Raw genomic sequence first — 22003 nt, forward strand, 5'->3', positions numbered from 1 at the left:
TCTGTCTGTCTGTCTGTCTGTCTGTCTATCTATCTATCTATCTATCTATCTATCTATCTGTCTGTCTGTCTGTCTGTCTGTCTATCTATCTATCTATCTATCTATCTATCTATCTGTCTGTCTGTCTGTCTGTCTGTCTATCTGTCTGTCTGCGTGTTTCTTGATAATTGTGTATATTATCTTTTAAATTTTCTTATTTTCTTAAAGGATGGTGATAAACAAGATCAAGGTGCAAGCAGTAGCAAAGCCAAGTCAAAAGTGAAGAGTGTTGATCTGCCCATTTTGACCAACACCACCCGACAGCTGGATCGAGATGTGCTCAACAACTTTGTTGAATATGAAGTAAGTCATAATTCACTTTCAGTCTGCCTCAGTTCCCTGGAGAACATGTGGAGTGTTGCAGTTTATTTAACTCAGCTCAGCTCAAAGCAGCTCTCTTTTACCACCCTGTGCATTTTTGATTCTCATCTCAAATTGGTGCCCCATTTTCTGCACTTTAGGCTGAATTCATTTTGTTTATATGTACTCACTATATCTGTCTCTTGGTAGCTACTGTTTATAACACTTGCCAGCTGAACCAACTGTATCTTGTACTGTGCGTGTTGCTAAACTCATATGAGGGATTTAGCGTTTGCCCTAAATATCCATGACAGAGCTCAATTCAGACCTCAGGGAAAAGATATTAGTAGATCATTTCGCCAGTGAAGCGACAGCACTGCTCTAGGCATTAGAGTCATGTCCTACACTTACTAATTCATCCTTTAGCTTTAAAAAAACAAATGCTGTGTAATCTCACACGTTAAAACTCTTTAATCAAGGCTGAATTTTGGCATTACAGCATTATGCTATTGTATTTTTGTTAGTCAACAAAAAATCATGAATTGACAAAATTTCTTAATACTGTACGTTCTTGGTCTTTTTGTGCACAATTCATCTGTGCTTGTGATTCCAAAGCAGAAAATGTTTGTCTTTGTCATTTTTATTAAAAACTACATTTGTCTAATGTCACCTAGTCCAAAACTGACAGATATTGATAAGGTTTCATAACATATTGCATATACACATTTGTAATTATGAAATTGCAATTTAGAACATTTAAAATGTATTGACTTTAAATGTAATATTGAATAACACTACAGTTAAATTATAATTAAAGTATTATTATAACAAAGTCCATTTTCTAAAAATGTTCTCAAGACAGATAGTGATGAAAGTGTAATCTCGCAAGTACAGTTTAAAAAAAATATACTTTTATGATTTGAAGTACACTACAAATGCACATTCAGTACAGTTGAGCACAGTTATTTTTCATAAGGGTATGTTTGATGTCTCATTTATAATCTGAATAAGGTTATAGCTTATTTTAATTTTGCTTGTATAAGCTAAATACTGAGTAATATTAGTTAAAAAATTTACTTACTGTAGAGTTAGGATTAGGGTTTGATTTAGTGTTAGTTGCATGTAATTATGCATAATTTACTGTTATTACTATACTACATGTAATATGCAACAAGGACACTGTAAAATAAAGTGTGACCCTGGATAGTTATAGTGTTTGAGAATTTTTGTGACTTAGGGTGAAAAGCTACAATGATCCAGTTTGTAAATATATATTCACTGCATTCTCTCTTCCAGAAAATAATGATCATACAGGACAAGCTGGAGAAGGAGAGAAACGATGCTAAAAATGCTGTGGAGGAGTATGTTTACGACCTGCGAGACAAACTGTGTGGCATCTATGAGAGATATGTCACTGAAGATGTGAGCACATAATCTCTTTGTTATGTGGAGCTGTTGTTCTCAGTCAAGACACTAGGGCGCTTATGCTTTGTTTTCTGTATAATCTACCCCAGTTCTGCAGTTCACAAAATCTCAAATCATTTTATACCTGGAACAGAACATTATAAATTCTCAGCTACCAAAATGAAGCTCAGATAAGACTTACTATGTATGTGTGTTGCTGTTCTTCCTTTGCAGGAAAGTAACCGACTCACCATAATGCTTGAGGACACAGAGAACTGGCTGTATGAAGAAGGAGAAGACCAGGAGAAAGAAATCTATCAGGACAAACTGTCTGAACTCAAAGTAGGTGCTTTAGTGTTCGGGTCATGCATGTTTATTACAATTGTGACATTTTGCACTATTTATACATTAAGTTATATTATTATTTTATTTTTCTCTCTGCATGATTTATCTCATTTATTAATTCTGTGATTCAGTTTTCATCTCTGGAGCTTAAAAAAATACATTTTTAATTGCAAGTGAATATGCACTTGTATCTTGAAAGTATATCTTCAAAAACAGTACCTGCAGAACATATACTTCATATAAGTGTTTGTAAAGAGAGTAAACTTTCATGACAGTTTCTTATACTACAATACATTTTTATTTAATTGCAATTAACATTCAGTTAAGTGTATGAATATCTCACATTCGTTTTGCACTTAAAGGGTTAGTTCACCCAAAAATGAAAATTCTGTCATTAATTGCTCACCCTCATGTCGTTCTAAACCCGTAAGACCTTCGTTCATCTTCGTAACACAAATTAAGATATTTTTGATGAATTCTGAGAGCTCTTTGACTCTCCCATAGACAGCAATGTAATTACCATGATCAAGGTCCAGAAACATAGCAAGGAGATCGGTAAAATAATCCATGTGACATCAGGGGTTCAACCGTAATTTTACGAAGCTACGAGAATCACGCTGCGTCACGCGTTTCGCTTCGACGGCTTTCAGCCTCACCCTGCTTCATTCTACTACGTTAATAAATCATTAGCTCATCCATGAACATGATTTCTGCCCGAGTCCCGTCGGATTGCATCGGCTGTGGGGATGAAGACCACAACTCCCATGATTCCACACTCAGTCACGGCATCATCAAACTATGCCTTTGTCTCGGTTTATTTTGAATGCACGCCCTCTAGCGGTGAAAATTACTTATTGTGCCTTTAAAATTACACTAGTCTTGAAAAAAGTAGTCTGTAATAGGGCTGCACGATTATGGCAAAAATCATAATTGTTGATTATTCCCTTGAAATTGTAATTGTGATTAAATATGATTAGCACAATTTATATTGAATGAATGATGTTTTGAATAGTTGTATACCATTGATTGATGTCAGCTATACATTGCTTTGGTTTCTTTTTTTAACTAAAAAAAGTAAAAATATGCATGGTATTATAATGTTATACTAAAACTAAAATTAAAACAATGGACAAAAGTCCTTTAAGATAACCTGCAGAAAGAAAAAACACACATCTTAAGCATGCAGAATAATGTAAGTGGACTTTTTTTCTTGTAATTGCGCCTTAGAACAGTCACGTAATTGTGTCATCTGTGATTGTAATTACGATTAGAAATTCGATTAATTGTGCGGCCCTAGTCTGTAACAAGTTAACTTTTTTTAAAGTATGCTAAAGTGTACTTCTTTTGGGTCAGTTCGTCAAATGAAACACTCATTTGCATGAAATATGTGTTACAGCAGGATGTTGTCTTTGTCTTTTGTAGAAGTTTGGTGAGCCTATTGAAGAGCGGTACAGAGAGCATGAGGGTCGACCCAGAGCGTTCGATGAGCTAGGCAAGAAAATTCAGCTTTTTATGAAGGCGGTGGACGTGTATAAACAGAAGGTAAGCTGTAATGCTTAATGGCACAGTGGATACAAATGTAGCTTTTTGATATTGTATAGTTCTGTTAATAGAAAATGATTTAAAAAGCTTTTGTTTTTGCAACTAGAAAGCACAGTTCTTGCCTGTTGTGTTTGTATAAGCCTTGGAGTGATGTGCAACCTCCTTTTTTATAGACATTAATTGGTTTTATTTGGGATTACTCCTTTGCACAGATCTACCTAATTACTTTGATAACTTACACTTTTTTCACCATCTACAAGTTATTTAATGTACCTTTTTATGTGCCTTTGTATCAGTTTCTTTGGTCATTTATGTTGTTATTACAAGGTGACATCTTTGTCAGATTAATTGTGTTTGTAACAGCAATATTTAGCATTGTTCAGATTGGCTTATTTATTCTTAAGAACATTTTACATTAATTACAATTGATCATATTCATCTTCATGATCGTCATCAATATTGATGCACTTAAAGATAATATAATGCTTAGCACTGAAAATGATTTTACTGAAATGAATGGGAGCTGAGATGCATTAAATGCTGTGGTCATGTCTGCCGTTTGACCAGCAGGACGAGCGCTTCCAGCACTTGAGCGCTGAGGAGATGAGTGTTGTTGAGAAGAGTGTGAGTGAAGCTTTAGGCTGGATGAATGCAAAGATGAATGCCCAGAGCAAACTCACAGTCGCTCAAGACCCAGCAGTCCAAGTAGCAGAGATCATTCAGAAGATTCAGGTTTGTGCACTTTTACAGTAAAAATACAGTCAAGCTGCACGTCGCAATTACATTTTGCCCTGTCATTAGAATGATCACACCAGTTTTTTTAAATAAATAATGAATAAGAGTGGATCCCACAAAATCATGTCCAAGCGTCTTTTAAAAAAAAAGGACATTATATTTTGCATAAAGAAAAATATATTATTTTCATGACAGGTAGTCACTTTGCATTCAAAAATTCTTTATTGTTATGACTGATGATTATGTCTTTTTTTTGCCATTGTTCTGAATCATGACAAAAAGTGTAACATGATTTTATTTAAAAATTGCATAAATACTTAAAACAATGAATTAATTAAAATATTTACAGTATATATTTTGCATTAAGTCATGAGATATTTGACATTATGGTAATGAAAATTTGTGGGGTACTTTTACTTTATTTTTCTAATATGTGTAAATATTTTTGCATTAAAGTAATGAGAAGTAGATTTTTAAAATATATATATATATTTTTTTAATTTTAATGAAAATTTGTGGGGAAAATGTTTTTTTTCTTCTTTGTTGAAATTTGCATAAATAAAAGGCAGCAAAACAAATACAACCTTGATGTATAAATTCTCAAAACAAAACTAAAGTTAAGTTTTCAAATTCAATTTTATAGTATCCTTAAAATATCAGTATATAAGTAAGACTTTTATTTTGACAGACTCTGTCTAGTTATATGTTGTAGTATAATTAAATTAAATATTTGTTGTATATATTTTGCATTAAAGTAGTGGGAATTAGATTTTTTTTTACATTACGGTACATGACAATTTGTGGGGAAAATATGCTTAATTATTTTGAAATGTGGTTACAATTTTGAGATTTGTTTTTAACGAAGCAAACTACAATTTATTTATATATTTTTGTTGTGGTGCAAAATATTATCTGTCTCAATGTGTTACTGTCAGGTTGTGTCTGGTTCTTTCATAAAGAATCCTCATATTGTGGTACTGGCTGACAACACTCCCAACCTACTGCATCATTTAATAAAAAGTCATTTATATAAACATTAATCCATCTGTTTTGTGTTGGAATGCAGGAATTAGAGGATGTTTGCAATCCTGTCCTCAATCGACCCAAACCCAGAACTGAGGAGTCTGTAGAAGAGGGAGACCAAAACAACGGGGCACATAACGGCCCCGCAGCACAGCAAGGTGCCGACAGCAAAGGCAGTCAGCAGACGAAGCCTCCGTCTGGAGAGATGGAGGTGGACTGAGCTCTTCCACACTCAACCAACCATCTGATTCTGCTGCCATTCTCACTTAAGCCACTATTAAACCTTTTCGACTTACACCGAACCGATAGCTGGAACCATTCTCTTTGTGTCCACCACTCAGTTGGCTGTATTTGTGCATCTGTTTGTTGAAGTCTGCTCCTCTGTTGGTTTTCTCTTGTACCTATTAAGGGACTGGATCAGGCTGTCCTTCGAATGTTACTGCTGTATTGGAAACGCAGTCCGGGATTGGACAACCACGATAGGATCATATAGAATAGATGTAGTTCAATAGCTGAAACGATGCTGCCGCTCTTAACAAAAAGCTATCTCTAGAACAATGTGATGCATTCTGGGAGACCCAAAGGCATTCTTGAGGTGAATCATATCACTTGGTAACTTGTTATGGGAACATGAATCAAAATACTGTTTGATCAGTCGATAAGATTGAGGAAAAACTAGCAAATATGTATGCAATACATATAAATATATGGTTTATATTTGTATTTGATATATCAATTTCCAAAGGATGTGTTGTCTAGAGCCTGTAAATATTATTTTAGTAATTTGAATTGATGGGTGCTTAGATATAGGTACACTCCTGTTGTTGACATTGCAATTCAATTGCTTTCAGCTCCGTAATGTCATATGAAAGTAGAATGTTCTGAGCCGGTCATTCCCTTTTTCCCAGTTTTCATGCAGTCCCATATCAAGTCTTGAGGTTTGATGATCACAAATAATAAAACATGCCTTTATGACTGAATGTGTTTGTTGCCATCTAAATTATTGTGCCAGTGGCAGAAATTTTACATGTAATTCTATAGCCACAAAATCTAAACAAGAGCAGGAGGGTTTGTAGAAGTGTTAGAAGCACTTACAGGACTTTTATTTATTTATTTAAATTTTATATATTTTCTAAATATGGTGTAGTTTTTCATAAAAATACATTACATTAATTTAAGTAATCAATAAGTCACAAGACATTTTTAAATTGATGCGCCACAATAATTTAACACAAGGTTTCCCAAACTGGGATTACTGCAGTGGAACTGGAGGGGGTTCTGAGTTCATGTAAAGCTAATATTAATTCATAAAAATGTCAAATAAATGCTTATACATAAATACATAATTTTACATAATCAAAATAAAGCACTTACTAAAAAGGCTTAAATATTTAGTTTTAACTGCGAGTCATGTGACCTTTTAACTAACTTCAAAGAACAATGAATGTGTGAACATGAATATGTGTGTGTTGTTACAGTAAATAATTGAAATATGTGACCCTGGAGCACAAAACCAGTCATAAGTAGCACCGGTATATTTGTAGCAATAGCCGATACATTGTATGGGTCAAATTATTGATTTTTTTTATGCCAAAAATCATTATGATATTAAGTAAAGATCATGTTCCATGAAGATATTTTGTAAATTTAAATAAAAACAAAAAACAATTTTTGATTAGTAATATGCATGGCTAAGAACTTCATTTTGACAACTTTAAAGGCGATTTTCTCAATATTTAGATTTTTTTGCACCCTTAGATTCCAGATTTTCAAATAGTTGTATCTCGGCCAAATATTGTCATGTCCTAACAAAGCTTATTTAGTCATCTTTCAGATGATGTATAAATCTCAATTTAAAAAATAAATGGACCCTTATGACTGGTTTTGCGGTCCAGGGTCACATATGTAATTTCAATCTCATAGGTAATTCGGCTGATAAAAAGGTTTGTGAATCCCTGACTTAACAGGATCTGTTATGCTATTAATTATAGAGAAGGCACTTTTGCAACTATAAACAAGACCATATTACCATTAATTGGAATTATTCTTGAACGTAGTACATAAGACTTTTATTTTGACAGACGCTGACTTATTCTATAATCTGATCACCGATTGGTCAGTTTGCACAGCGACGTCGCTCACGTCATTACGCGTTCTTCTGGCGGACTTTTTCAAAATGGAGGAAATGCAAACATTTTGGAAGGGAATACAAATATACCGATTAAATGCATTTTTATACATCATGCTCAAGTCAAACCATCTCACATTTACGGAAAAATAAGGATATTTTGAACAGAATCACCGAATCGTCGGACTGAAGAGGTTATGAAGTGAAAATGAGTGTTTCAATCGGTGACAAGATTGAGGTAAGAAGCGCGGCCGCTTACAGCCCAATAGACTATTTAATTAAATTCTAAGGTTCTGTGTATATTTTAAGTTCCCAAAAACAGCTAAAATGTTCCCTTGTACGTCTTTACGTAACGTTAGGTTTGTTTTGCTTTCGTTCTATCAAGTTTGGGAAACATTGAAAACATAATGTTAAACAGACGAAACTTCAATTAATAATTTTAAAGCAGCAAGTCATTCTGATAGCCGGTTCTGGACCTCGCCTTCTGTTCATCCCTCTGCGGTATAATTAGTGCATCAAAAGTGTTTTGGGAATTAGGAGCGTGGAGACGGTTGCTAGGCGACGCGCGTCAGGTAGAGTCGCGGGAGGAGAGCGGGAGAGTGATGAACAGATGTCACTGTCAGATGCAGGTAACTAGCGACGCGTCAACAAACACTGCACACTGTGTGCAACGGGCTGCGTTTGCGCTGTCGCCTTGATCCGTGATCGAAACACTGCATGAAACATGTTGGAAGTGATTCATTCATTCCTGCTAAATATGACTGCGAAAGCAAATGATCCACATGAGGACCGAATTTTGGCTTCATCTGTGGATCTTAGAATCGAGGTAGGAGATTTCATTCTGAGGTTTAGTGGCGAAGAAACTCTCAAGGGGACAAGATCGATCTCTTGAAATGATCTTATTTTATATCAGTTATTCTGCCATCGAATGCAAACAATTATCTTGTGTTTCAGGACTTCAAGGTTCTCACCTTGTTGGGTAAAGGCTCTTTTGCATGCGTGTACAGAGCAAAATCTGTAAACACAGGCTTGGAGGTGGCAATCAAAATGGTAAGAGTACATTGTGCTGTTTAATTAACCATAGTGCCAGGGTTGTGGTTGTACAGCATCTGTTCAAAACCGTTCACTGTGCCCCATGTGTATTTGCAGATTGACAAGAAGGCCATGCACAAAGCTGGCATGGTGCAGAGAGTCATTACAAGAAAGAAATATTTAAATTTTGTAGCTGTTTTAGCCATTTTAACATGTTGAGAATTAGTGGTTTAGAAGTAGAACGATATCAGTCTTTGTGAGGATCTTATTGAAGACATTAGAACACTAATAATTCTATTATATTATAAAATAAAATTATTCCATTGTCCTCATTTGTAAGTAGCTTTGGATAAAAGCGCCTGCTAAATGACTAAATGTAAATGTATTACACCAAACGATTGATATTTGATTTAAAACAAAATAATAAATAAATAATCGTTAAAATAACTGGAAATGCTGTGGACATGTCAGGAATCCACTGGACAAAAATTGTGGAAACCCTGACTGTGTTAATAGACATGATAATATAAAATTATATAAAATATTAAAAATTATTTGATAAGATTAGAATATAGAGTAATGAGTAGAATTCTGATTTTTGCATTTATGTTTCTTACTCAGAGAGTCATTAATGAGGTGGAGATTCAGTGTCGGTTAAAGCATCCGTCGGTTCTTGAGGTGAGTCCTAAACCCTCATCACAGACTCACCAGACTTACTGCAGTTCAACTGATGCTCATGTTATGTCATGTGTACAATGAATCTGAATCAATTATATTGACAGTTTGTTTTATTTTTAAATGTAAAAGAAGAATTGTATAGTTCTATACAGGTCATTAAAATCGTAAAATGTCACACAAAAATGCTGGAAGATTTTATAGTGGTTTTATTTTGCTTAATTCATTGGCTACAGCAGTGGTTTTCAGCCTTTTTGACTGCAAGACCCCATTGTCCACATAAATTGTTCCATAAATTACTTTTTAGGATTAACTTTTTAGAGCTGATTGTTCTTTAAGGTTCCCACTCTTTTTAACCAATGGATTTACATGACTTTTCCAGCTGCTGCTGTAGTAGTTTCCATGTTTTACTGATTAAGGTTAAGGATTTTAAAGAATATATATATATATATTTTTTTTTTACTCACAATTTCTACCTGATAAAATGTTTTAGGGCTTGGCATGACTAGAAAAAGTTGTATTTATTATGAAAATGTTAATAAAAAGCCTGCTAAATGACTAAATGTAAATGTATTACACCAAACGATTGATATTTGATTTAAAACAAAATAATAAATAAATAATCGTTAAAATAACTGGAAATGCTGTGGACATGTCAGGAATCCACTGGACAAAAATTGTGGAAACCCTGACTGTGTTAATAGACATGATAATATAAAATTATATAAAATATTAAAAATTATTTGATAAGATTAGAATATAGAGTAATGAGTAGAATTCTGATTTTTGCATTTATGTTTCTTACTAACAGCACTGCAATACTGTCATATAGATATGGATTGAAGAAAGAACTAGATGCAGCATGTGCATAACTTATGCAGCAATTGTGGAATATGATATTATTGTGCATATTATGCATTTTGCAGTATTTGGAGGAATCCGCCATCCTGAAGGATTTTCATTCAAAAAGTAGATATTGACTAATCCTCTTATTTTCTCTTTCCTGACTCAAGCTGTACAATTACTTTGAGGACAGTAATTATGTGTACCTGGTTCTGGAGATGTGTCACAATGGGGAGATGAGCCGCTACCTGAAGGAGAGGAAGAAACCTTTCACCGAGGAAGAGGGTGAGTGCTTCACTTTCATGCACTTACTCACTTTTGAACAAACAATTATTAATATATTAAAATAATCCAAGTGAAAATGCTAAAAATCAATACATTTTGTTTTAAATTGAAGAACGTAAAAAAAAGCTTTGCCATAATTACAGCCAAAGATATTGCTGTGTCTTGCCTTTAAACACTGTTTTCAGTTTTTATTTTTGTTTATCAACAGCGAGGCACTTCATGCATCAGATCGTGAAGGGAATGCTGTACCTCCACACTCATGGGATCATGCACAGGGACCTGACCTTGTCCAACCTCCTGCTCACCACCAGCATGAACATTAAAATCGCAGACTTTGGTTTGGCGACTCAGCTCAAGCTTCCCAGTGAGAAGCACTTCACCATGTGTGGCACTCCAAACTACATTTCACCTGAGGTGGCTACACGCAGCGCTCACGGCCTGGAGTCGGATGTTTGGTCACTGGGCTGCATGTTTTACGCCTTCCTCATGGGCAGACCTCCCTTTGACACGGACACTGTGAAACACACCCTCAATAAGGTGGTTCTGGGAGAATATCAGATGCCCATTCACATATCAGCAGAAGCTCAGGACCTGATTCAGCAGCTCTTGCAAAAGAACCCGGCCCTCAGGCCCAGTCTCTCCGCAGTGCTGGACCACCCATTTATGACTCAAACCGGGCCCACCGTAAGCAAAGACTCTGGGAGCAGTGATGGAGGGTCCATAGACAGCGGCATAGCCACCATATCCACAGCCTCCAACGCCACCAATAGCAGCAGCAGCAGCCGGCTACAGAGGAAAACAAGGCAGGTGATTGGACAGCCCTTGCCCAATCGCATGGCGCCGATCCCCAGCCACTCCCATCATTCCACCAGCTCCAGTTTTAAGAGCGGGCAAGATTGGCAGCCACATTTGCAAGGTGATTTATCAAGGATGGGTATTGGTAGAGTTCCCATGGGTGCTGACAGCGGAAGGCCTCATTCTCGCTACTTGAGACGGGCTCATTCATCAGATCGATCCGGCGCTGGATTTAGCAACACTCCACAGGAGGCGGAGCTGGAGAGATGCCACTCGGAAGAGATGCTTCCAGGGTCCGGACGATTATTTCCATCAACCTCCAGCTACAGAAACATGCCCCATGGCTACTCTGAGCATAGGCGCCTGCCTTCTCCACCTGTAAAACAGCCTGCAAAGTAAGAGGCGGTGCGATATATTCTATAAAAAATGAATACAGTTTAATAATGCATTGAGTGCAGTTGGCATATTTGCATTTCAGCATTATTACATTATAAATAAGTATTTTTTTGTAATTAGTGCTTTTGTGTTTTTTTTTCTCCCCTCTTCCTCAGTCTGGGATCATCTTTCTCTACATCCACCCATTCAATGAGACCACCAATGCCTGATTCTCAATCGCAGGCCTGGTTCAGCAGTGATGGTAATATTCCCATCAGAATTCTGAGCTTTTTTTTAATAGAATATTTCAGCAAAAATTAACATTCTGGCATCGTTTACTCACTCTTGTGTCATTCTAAACCTGTGGAGCCCCGCACATGACCAGGGTTATTATAGTTAACTAAAACCATTAACAAAATATAAAACAAAATTACTTCAAATAAAATATACTAGTTATTTTATTTCAGCCAGTTGCCCAGAAAACATTTCTAATTTTCATTTAGTTTAACTTGCACTAAAATATGTACTAAAACATCTAAAACTGAAATAAATAAATAACTAAAGATATTTAAAATCCCACAAAAACGAATACAATTTACAAAAAGATTGAAAAAAGTTACAAAAACAGTAACTAAATTTAACTAAAATTAACAGAAAATATAAAAATAAAAACTTCAGTAGATATTGTGGCCATAAATTAAGAATGAATTACTTCGTAATTAGTGGCCATGTTTGATTATAAGTTCCCTTATTTAATATAAATCTTTGTCATGTTGTACTAATTTGTTCTCGTTTTTTTTATTTTTTTTTTTATTTATTTTTGTCTTTTTTTAAAATTAGGACAGGACAGTGTAGAGCAGACAGGAAGAGAAGTGGGAGAGGGAGATGGGATTGGGAAAGGTCCTCGAGCCGGGATTCGAACTCGGGACGCCAGTAACGCAACAGCTATTGGTGCCAACTGTTCCCTTGTTTTAATTTACTTAAATTGTGGCCATGATTCTCTAGAATATAGGGTGCTTTCACACTTGGTTCGATTGGTTGGGTCCGAACCGCGGTTCGTTTGAGTCATCAAGCCAACAGCTGTTTACCCCGTTGCTTAGTAACGATGGCGCAGGAAAATACGTCAAAATGCGTAGCAAGGCTCTCTTCAATTTTATATTTATGTTTTTGAACCGTTGGAGATATTTTGTAGCGTGTCCATGCTTTTAATTTAGTACAATGAGAGTACATGCCGATTCACACTGCCAAAAGTATCATAAAAGTATAAAAACCTCATTAAAGTAGTCCATGCGGTATGTATTCCATGCACTATATTTTCAATCTCCTGAAGCTATATCATAGATTTTTCTAAGAAACGGAACATGAGAGAAGCAGTGCTGTTTAACATCAATGATGCCAAACTTGTTTTGGCACTTCATGAGGTGTCATGTTTAAATATACACAAACATAAATGAGATTTTAAAAGCTATGCCAGAGTCTAGTAACTTACATTTTGATTTTACTCAAAGTTTTTATTTAGCTCCATAAGACTTGAAATATAATTCTTGAGACATATAAATTGCGTTTATGGTTATATGGAAAACATCAATGTGAATAATCTTCAGAACACTTTTTTTGCTGAATGGAAGAAAGAAATTCATACAGGTTTAGAAGGACATCGGTAAATGATGCTAGAATGCTTTTGTTTTTGGGTGAGGTATCTTTTTATTACGACTTTGAAAGTTTTCCATATTTAGACATTTATATATGGCGCCCCCATATTGAGACATTTTAAACCTCAAAACATTTTTACTTTTAGAGCCGTTCAAGAGGCCGGCAGACCTGAGCAGTCACAGCAGCAGTGGGAGTTTCCCATCTGGACGAGGGCCGGTCGGGACACAAACCTCCTGCAGTGACAAGCCCAGCGGCCTTCACTCTCAGCAGCAACCAAACCTTTTCCCCGACAACAATCCAGGGCCCTGCAGGGAAGATGGGTTTGGATCAGGACACGTGTCAGAATCTCAGGGCTACTCGGACACACCGTTTCTGGGTCCACCCCTCTCCAAAGGCAAAGCAAACACAGAGAAGGAGAAAGTGTGCCCTAAGAAGAGCTTCCCTCCACTCTGTGCTGCCAGACTCAAGCCTATTAGACAAAAGACCAAAAACGCTGTGGTGAGTCAAGCCATTTATGTCTTGCCTAGTGAAACCATACGCCCGTCTCACTTTAAGTTGCTTGCGGTGGGCCCTGTAAGTTATAAGCTAGAATTGTTGATTTAGAACATGATGTAACAGGGTGTGTATTTCCTCTTTAGGTCAGTATCCTGGATTCTGGAGAGGTGTGTATGGAGCTGCTGAAGGGACAAGGAGCTCAGGAGAGAGTCAAAGAAGTACTTAGGATATCCTGTGATGGATCCATGGTGAGGGACTAAAAACTCAATAATTATTTTAATGTGATTGATGGAATACATACTACTGTACACATTTTTGGGGTCAGTAAGAATTGTATTGAGATGCATTAAATTGATCAAAAGTGCCTGTAAGGACAAGTATAATGTTATAATGTAAGATTTCTATTTCAAATAAATTGTTCTTTTAAACTTTCTATCTATCATCAAAGAAAATTGTATCAGTCACAAAAATATTACGCTGCACAACTGTTTTTAACATTAATATCAAGAAATGTTTTTGTGCACCAAATCACCATATTAGAATGATTTCTGAATATATAAGAAGTCTTTTATTCTCACCAAGACTGCATTTATTTGATCAAAAATCAATTTTCTTTTAAAAATTACCTTTTCAGCAGCCGTTACTCCAGACTACAGTGTCACATGATCCTTCAGAAATCATTCTAATATGCTGATTTGCTGCTCAAGAAACATTTCTATGAATGATTATTATCAATGTTGAATACACTTTAACTATTTAACCGTATTACATTTTTGCCAGGAAATTTGATAAATAGAAAATTTCAAGTCTTACTGGCCCCTAACGTTTAAACAGTAGTGCAGCCCATCTCAGAAAAAAAAAAAGATTTATCAAAAATGTTTATTTTCAGATCATTTTTGTAATTCATCTATTTGGATTGCAAAGCAGATTTGCATATTGCATTTATTATTGTTGTAGCATGAATAATAAGAAGGGCAAAAAGAAGAATGCATATTTTGTTTTTAACATCGTAGCCTAATGATTAAAAATTCTAAAGAGATCTGACAATCTCTAATTCATATGCTCTTTTTGTTATCAACTGTGTTGTTAGGTGACAGTGTATCAGCCCAATGAAGGGAAAGGCTTCCCTGTGCTGGACCACCCCCCCTCACCCCCTGAAGACATTCTCATCTGCAGCTATGAGGACTTACCAGGTACAGCACCACACAAGACTTCAGTAAAGTGATGACAAACGTTTGAAAGTGTTTAAAATATTCATTATTATTCAACACCGTTTCTCAGCTAACTCTATTAACATGAAAAGCATGGCATTAAACTTGCTTGCATTTACTGCAGAAAAATACTGGAAGAAATATCAGCATGCCACGAAGTTTGTCCAGTTGGTGAAATCAAAGACCCCTAAAGTCACACTGTACACAAAATTTGCCAAGTGCATGCTGATGGAGAACACTCCTAATGCAGACCTGGAGGTGTGCTTCTACGATGGTGAGCAACACAGATGATTCAGTGTGTAGTGCAGAGTGTAGCCGATTTAAGAATCTTTTGTTTTCGTCCTTTAGGTGCAAAAACCCATAAGACGAGCGAGCAGGTGCGTTTGGTGGAGAAGAACGGGAAATCGTATACGGTGAAGGGTGACGTTGGGCTGAGCGGACTGAGTCCTGAGTGCAGACTCTACATGGAGCTCTCTGAGGAGGTACTGCATCAATGCATCATGTTTTTCTACTGTGTGAAAGCATGACATTGATGTTCTGGATTTTGATAGGTGCACATTCAATGCTTGCATGTTTATTTTACGACTCTCAAAGGTCAGGTGGTACTGCTTGCTACATTGCTCTTCCTGCTATTACAATGCTAACCAAGATTTAGGGCTGTTGCGATTCGTCGATTTTTTTAGACTATTCGATTTTTAAAAATCCTCGACTTCATTTTGCTCGCGTCGACTAACCCGCAAAATACCGGAAGTGGCGCATTTCACAGACGAGAATCCATAAAAAACATTAGACTGTTTCTCAAGGCTGCATGATATATTAAACCCATTTAAAAATCATAATGAAGCATAATTGTGAATTCACAAACGCTACGATTGAATTAATTATATGCAATGCCATTCTAATACAGTATGTGCGCTTTAATTATTTACATGCGTGTAGGTTAAGTACATGCGTCATACAGCGGCTGTGTTCACAGTAGTTCCACAGGAACTGATATCATTTACATGTGTGGAGCGTCTCAAACTCCATCTCTGCATGTTGTTGTGAGTTTGGGTTTATTATAACGTTCATCTGGGAACGCAACATGATTTTTCTGGTTAAATGGTTAAATTAAATTTTATTAATCAAAAAGCCTTTCTAATTAATTGAGTTTTACAGTTTTATCTGTACCAAATTCTGTTTTCCATTATTTTCTGGATTCCATTTTAATGGTTCCATTAAATTTTCACGTGGATATGTTGTCATTCTTACACTATAATACTGAACTTTGATTTCAGTGATTTGGACTATGAGATGGATGCACTTTACTTTTGCTTTAAAAAAAGGATTTCATTTGGTTTAATAAAATATAGTTTAATAAAATATTCTTAGGTAAAATTTTGTTTTTTTTTGGTGTGGGAAATTAATCGTTTAGATTAATCGATTAATTAGTCGACAGATTAATCGAAATAAAAATAGTCGTTAGTGGCAGCCCTACCAAGATTCAAACTTGTTTTTTGGTGTTTTTCTCAGGGGCATCGAATGTGTCTGTCTTTGGAAGCGGCCATCACTGCCGAGGAGCAGAGAAGCGCTAAAAACACTCCATTCTTTCCCATCACTATCGGCAGGTGAGGCTTAAAATCTGTCACTAGAGCTAAAAACCCTCTTGGTTGAGATTAAAAGTCATGCATGAAGTTCGTCTCTCATTCACCATCTTATTCTTCACCAGGAGAGCCACCAATCCAGCCTTTTCAGCTTCTCAGCCTCCGTGTTCGTCTGAGTCTTGCCCAGCAGCACCTGCAGAGGTGGCTCAGGTGTGCCTCAGTCCGCCCCAGCCACCCCACATCACGCCATCAGTACGTCATGCATGCACATTAACCCAAAGCACATCAGTTTCAGGATTTCAGAGTGCGTCCCACTTTGAACTGAAATGTTTCATTCAGTATCTTATGTCTTTCCCTCTAGATGATTTCCTATGCGGGATCGGACTTCACCACAGCTAGTGTGGCTAAAGGCAGCTCACCCCAATCAGGCAAAGATGAACGCACCGTTAACACAGGAAAGGTGCTCAAGTCCATTTTTGTGCCTAACATTGGCTGGGCTTCTCAGGTAAAGTGTTTGACTGGATAGTTTAGAAAGATTTACTTTTTTATTTTTTTAATTGTTATTTTTAGGTAAATAATTCTAATTAATAATGAGTGTGTGTAATATATATGTGACCCTGGACCACAAAACCAGTCATAAGGGTCAATTTTTTACTAAATTGAGATTTATACATCATTTGAAAGCTATCCATAAATAATAAGATTTCCATTGATGCATGGTTTATTATGATAGGACAATATTTGGCCGAGATACAACTATTTGAAAATCTGGAATCTGAGGGTGCAAAAAAATCTAAATACTGAGAAAATCGCCTTTAAAGTTGTCCAAATTAAGTCCTTAGCAATGCATATTACTAATCAAAAATTAAGTTTTGATATATTTACAAAATATCTTTACTTAATATCCTAATGATGTTTGGCATAAAACAAAGATCGATAATTTTGTGTATTGTACAAAATGTAATGTATTGTTGGCTATTGCTACAAATATACCCATGCTACTTATGACTGATTTTGTGGTCCAGGGTCACACACACACACACACACACACACACACACATATATACACTTTTTGAAAACAAGGAACTGTGTGTGTCTATGTATACACTGCTATTTGTTTTCAAAAAGTATCCATTTCTTTTGTACTGTTCACAACCTTTTGAACGGTGTTTTGCATATATGTATATAAAAAATTACTTATTATTTTATTATTATTATTTATTAACTTATTGATGTGTTAGTATTTTTTGTTATTTATTATTCATTATCACTATTTATTTTTATTTATTATATCTCATTATCTCTCAAATACTATAAAAATATTTTTAATGAATTCAATTAATTATATATGTATATATATATGTTATATATGTGTGTGTATATGTATGTGTGTGTGTGTGTGTATGTATGTAATAGTAGTAGCATTTAAGTGTGTTTATTTATTAATATTTTTAGTTAACTACTGGTGAGGTATGGGTTCAGTTTAATGATGGATCCCAGCTGATGGTCCAAGTTGGTGTCTCTTGCATCACTTTTACTTCCCCTGATGGACACATCACCAGGTACAGCTTGTTATTAAGAAACAAATATTAAACTGCATTTGCAATGTATGGGACTTCTATACTGCATAATCCAATTGCATATAATTTTGTTAATTGCAAAACAAGGCCAAGGACATTTAAAAGACTGTAATTGAGGTCTGTTTTTGATTTTATGTTGTGTTTAAGAATGAATGCTGGCAGAGATACTGTTCTGAATTCTTATGTTTTTTGTTTCTTTGTTTCAGGTATAAAGAGAATGAGAAGTTACCAGAGCTGGTCAAAGAGAAGCTCCACTGTCTCTCCACCATCCTGGGCCTCCTCGCCAGTCCTGCTGTTAGATGCTGATGAGCCCTGAACACAAATAAACCTGTTCATATGATCTGTGCATCGCTGTCGGAAGCACTTCTGCTTTTTTACGTCATATTCTCATAAATGTGCTTTGAGTGTTTGTAAATACATTTTTTAAACATTTGTACATATAGTCCCAAAGATTATGAAAATGATATATTTTTTATGTTGTACATAATGGGCTTCCTGTCTTCGTGTTGTGTATTAAGTTTGTGCGTAGTGCCTTTATTTTTGTGTACCAGTTCGACTCAGCACTTCAATGAAATGTTAGCTGTACAAACATACAAGCATTAAACATCTGCTTCCTGGTGTATTATTGCTTTTTTGTGTCTTCTGTGTTTATTTAAAGCACATGTGGGCAGGATTTATCATACTGTTCAGCTGCTTACTGATAATGACAAAATGCAAACTGACAAGATATTGTAGTCTTTCACTCCAAAATCTAAAGGTAAGAATGTATATTCTTATATTATATAAGAATATATATTTTTTTATTAATATTTTTTTTAATAAAGATATTTCAGTTTCCTGTTGCAATGCAAAAAAAATCTCATGCACAAAGTATTATTTTTTTTGTTGTAAAAAAAAAAGTAAATTTGTGACGCACTTGTAGTTATAATCATGGTAGTGCATTTATTTTATTTTTTCATAATAGTACATTTATTGAGTTTATTATTCTATTTATAAAATAATGTTTAAAAAATAAATACTGTTTAAAAATTTGGGGTCTGTTTTTTTTTTTTTTAAGAATTCTCTTATGCTTCCCAAAGGCTGCATTTGTTTTTATCAAAAATACAGTAAAATATTGTAATATTCTGAAATATTATTACAATTTAAGTAGCTATTTTCTTTTTAAAAGGCTTTAGTGTCACATGTTCCTTTAGAAACCACTATAATATGCTAATTTAGTCATCAATAAACATTTCCAATTATTATAAATGTTGAATATAATATATATATTCAACATTTGTATTTGTATATTTCTATTTATGTTCGAATAATTTAATACAATAAATATATTGTCTAGAGAGGATTTTTATTACTGTGAATGAGATGAGTTGTAAGTTTTTATACCCAATTTTTTTGTAAGTAATATACCCAACATATCCAGACACTGAAACATAAGAACTTCATCTGTTTTAGGATCTTAAGATCAAACATTACCAAGGAAATTTTATTATTTTGTATACAATAAATACAACACCTGTTGTTTACAAAGCCTGATTTATAACGGTCAACTTTTTTATAAGACACTTTGAACAACTATTTTCCATTTCATTCTCAAACATAAATCAGCGCAAAAACAACTACACGAGTGACAGTCAGACATGAACTTCTCATGGTGAGAGACTGCGTTGCACTGGCGCCCCCTTGCGGCATAATTCACAGCGGATTCAGCGGCGCCACAAACCTCCTGTCATGCTTTAGGAGGAACATACACACGCGCGCGCGATCCGGACTGAACTGAGCCCAGCCCCACCTCAGGAGGAGGCTGTGCTCGCTCTCTAGGTGTCTGGATTGAGAGCAGATCGCATTCGATCCATCTGATCATCACCAGAGCGCCTTTAATTCTCAGTCTCAGCGACAGACAGACAGCAACACGAGTCATGGAGACCAGACTGCCCTCCAGCTAGCTAACTGCTATCCGATCGGAGCCCCAAAACATGCGCTAGACAGGTATTTACCCTGCTGCATCTGCTCTTTCAGTGTGTCCACAGGGGAAAAAACACGACTTGAAGATTTCTGACATCCATCAGTGAGACTTGAGATGATCTGAATCTGAAAGTAGGTGGAGTGCTAGCTTGTTTGCGTTGCTGTTGAATGGGTTGTTTATGGCGGATTTCACGAGTCCATTCCGGGGTCACTAGTATTGCTTTCTGTTTTCAAAAATGAGCAGAATATATATAAAGGGCAGATTCAGCTGTATTTCTATTCTGAAGCAATGATGCATTGAGAGTAAGATTTAAACCGGAATATAATCATGGGCTGTCTTCAATCCTAGTGAGCTGCCTTCCTGGACAGCATTGGTGGGCATCACGGCGCTTTCTAACGATCGGAAAGTTTCAGCTCTCTCTTGAAGCATCGAATCTTCGAATCACAGTCGACCTGGTCTGTGATTCATCGAATTTTCGAATCTTCAGACTTACAACTTTTTGTCGATTATTCGACTAGAACCTTTAAACTCGCATTTGATGCATTGATTTATTTTTAGACTGAAGCTCCGAACTTGTCCTTTATGCTTTCAATGTTTGAACTCGCATAATTAAATTGTCGACCATAGATACATCGGCCTGGATCTCATCCTGCATGTGTTTCCATGGAAGAGCACAGCAGGTGCCTGCTGCACTTGTGGTCAGCGGTTCATCTGAAACAGCTGTTTTCTCTGCAGTATCAGTCTGTTGCCTGATGGATCGGTGGATCGAGTTGTTTGAATTAAAAGGTGTAACGGGCTTGCTCATGCATGGTGATGTTTTCTTCATTGTGCATGTTAGAATGTACTTTGAACTGTGGTTGAGAAAGATCCAGGAAGGTTGTGTAATACAGTGCAGCAGAGAGGTAGGTTAACATAAGATACATATTAAGACACTGGTTTTTGTGGAAGTGTCTCATAAGCAGAAATGGTTGTTTAGGTTGACAGGCTGTGCATCTGATTTAAAGAAGTGTGCAAATTCTGTGACTCGGATGACACTAAATAATATAGCAAAAATAACACATTTTGCAAGTTTTAAATGGGTTGCTCCAAACGGTACCCCTGTCTGCTATTGGTTGGGTAATGGATACGCTATTGGTTGAGCTAATCTAGACAGGTTGGGCTGGTCGAGTTACTCGAGCAATCAAAACATAAATTGTTGATGAGAGATTTGTTGATATTTTCTAAGCAATCGATTGCATTTTTTCCCCCCATGTGATCAAAAAAAATCTCATAGACTTGCACTGAATTAAAGACTTAGAGCTGCACTTATAAAATATTATTAAGAAAAAAATTATTGGCTCCTATTGTTTTCTTCTTACTTGGAAAATGTTGCTTTATTCTTATCCATTTATAATTTGTATTCATCATAAATAACATTTGAAAGCTACTTTGTTAAATCCTAAAAGGTAAGATGTTCAATATTTATAATACTTAATTATTATAATATTTAATACGTATTACTACTACAGTATGTTCTTCCATGTCAAATTACTGGGTTGCCAGATAGTTACCAGCAAGTAAGTTCTCCAATGATGGTTAATATTGATAGATTCACTAATTATTAAACTAATCTAGCTACAAATGTTGTTAAACTGAACACATTTCACCCATGCATAACCTTTTAAAGGTGTCTCTACTTAAAAATTAATAAATAGATGAATTTATCATTTAAAACATTATTTAAAAAGTACATGTATTGAATTTGTTGTATTAGAAGGCAACACCCTGAGCACTCTTAAGAACATATTTCAGTTCTTATCATTAGTGCTTACGTTTTTTTTTTTTTAGGACAAAGCTATATGTAGATGCCAGAATATCTTCTACCACTGAGAACAACTTAGCAACTGGACAGCAATACTCTGGCAACCACTTTCAACAGCCTAACATTGTCAGCACTGGTGTTGCGCACTTATTTTCCCCCCCAGAACATAAAAAAAAAAAAAATATTCTAAAGTTTG

The 22003-nt window shown here is 35.7% G+C and overlaps 2 protein-coding genes across 3 annotated transcripts in view; both read left to right on the forward strand.

Annotated features, from left to right (window-relative positions):
* The window catches only part of LOC107718856 (heat shock 70 kDa protein 4L-like), a 34342-nt gene extending 27974 nt beyond the window's left edge, over nt 1-6368 (forward strand). Inside the window, exons 14-19 of one of the 2 annotated variants that reach the window (XM_016526091.1) lie at nt 208-342; nt 1636-1761; nt 1978-2085; nt 3511-3630; nt 4198-4362; nt 5432-6368. In XM_016526091.1, coding sequence (XP_016381577.1) covers nt 208-342; nt 1636-1761; nt 1978-2085; nt 3511-3630; nt 4198-4362; nt 5432-5608 — 831 coding nt within the window. In that variant the 3' untranslated portion in view covers nt 5609-6368. The remainder of the gene's footprint in view (nt 1-207; nt 343-1635; nt 1762-1977; nt 2086-3510; nt 3631-4197; nt 4363-5431) is intronic. The other variant, XM_016526092.1, reaches the window with a different exon arrangement.
* A 1161-nt stretch (nt 6369-7529) lies between these two features.
* LOC107718857 (serine/threonine-protein kinase PLK4) lies at nt 7530-18733 on the forward strand. The gene is made up of 17 exons (XM_016526093.1): nt 7530-7754; nt 8471-8566; nt 8666-8707; nt 9170-9226; nt 10237-10351; nt 10560-11541; nt 11698-11783; nt 13320-13672; nt 13813-13917; nt 14760-14862; nt 15005-15154; nt 15229-15362; nt 16393-16487; nt 16589-16715; nt 16825-16968; nt 17919-18025; nt 18250-18733. Exons 1-17 carry the CDS (start codon nt 7725-7727, stop codon nt 18347-18349), a joined length of 2826 nt encoding a protein of 941 aa, XP_016381579.1. The 5' UTR covers nt 7530-7724; the 3' UTR covers nt 18350-18733.
* The last annotated feature ends 3270 nt before the right edge of the window (nt 18734-22003 follow it).

The sequence above is a fragment of the Sinocyclocheilus rhinocerous genome, unplaced genomic scaffold (genome assembly GCF_001515625.1).
Source record: "Sinocyclocheilus rhinocerous isolate Xijiao unplaced genomic scaffold, SAMN03320098_v1.1 scaffold4379, whole genome shotgun sequence".
NCBI lineage: Eukaryota > Metazoa > Chordata > Actinopteri > Cypriniformes > Cyprinidae > Sinocyclocheilus > Sinocyclocheilus rhinocerous.

Coding starts and splice junctions, on each gene's coding strand:
- LOC107718857 (XM_016526093.1), top strand. CDS start 7,725: ATGAGTGTTTCAATCGGTGACAAGATTGAG. Junction 15,155..15,228: donor GGAGGTGTGCTTCTACGATG/GTGAGCAACACA, acceptor TTCGTCCTTTAG/GTGCAAAAACCCATAAGACG. Junction 15,363..16,392: donor ACATGGAGCTCTCTGAGGAG/GTACTGCATCAA, acceptor TGTTTTTCTCAG/GGGCATCGAATGTGTCTGTC.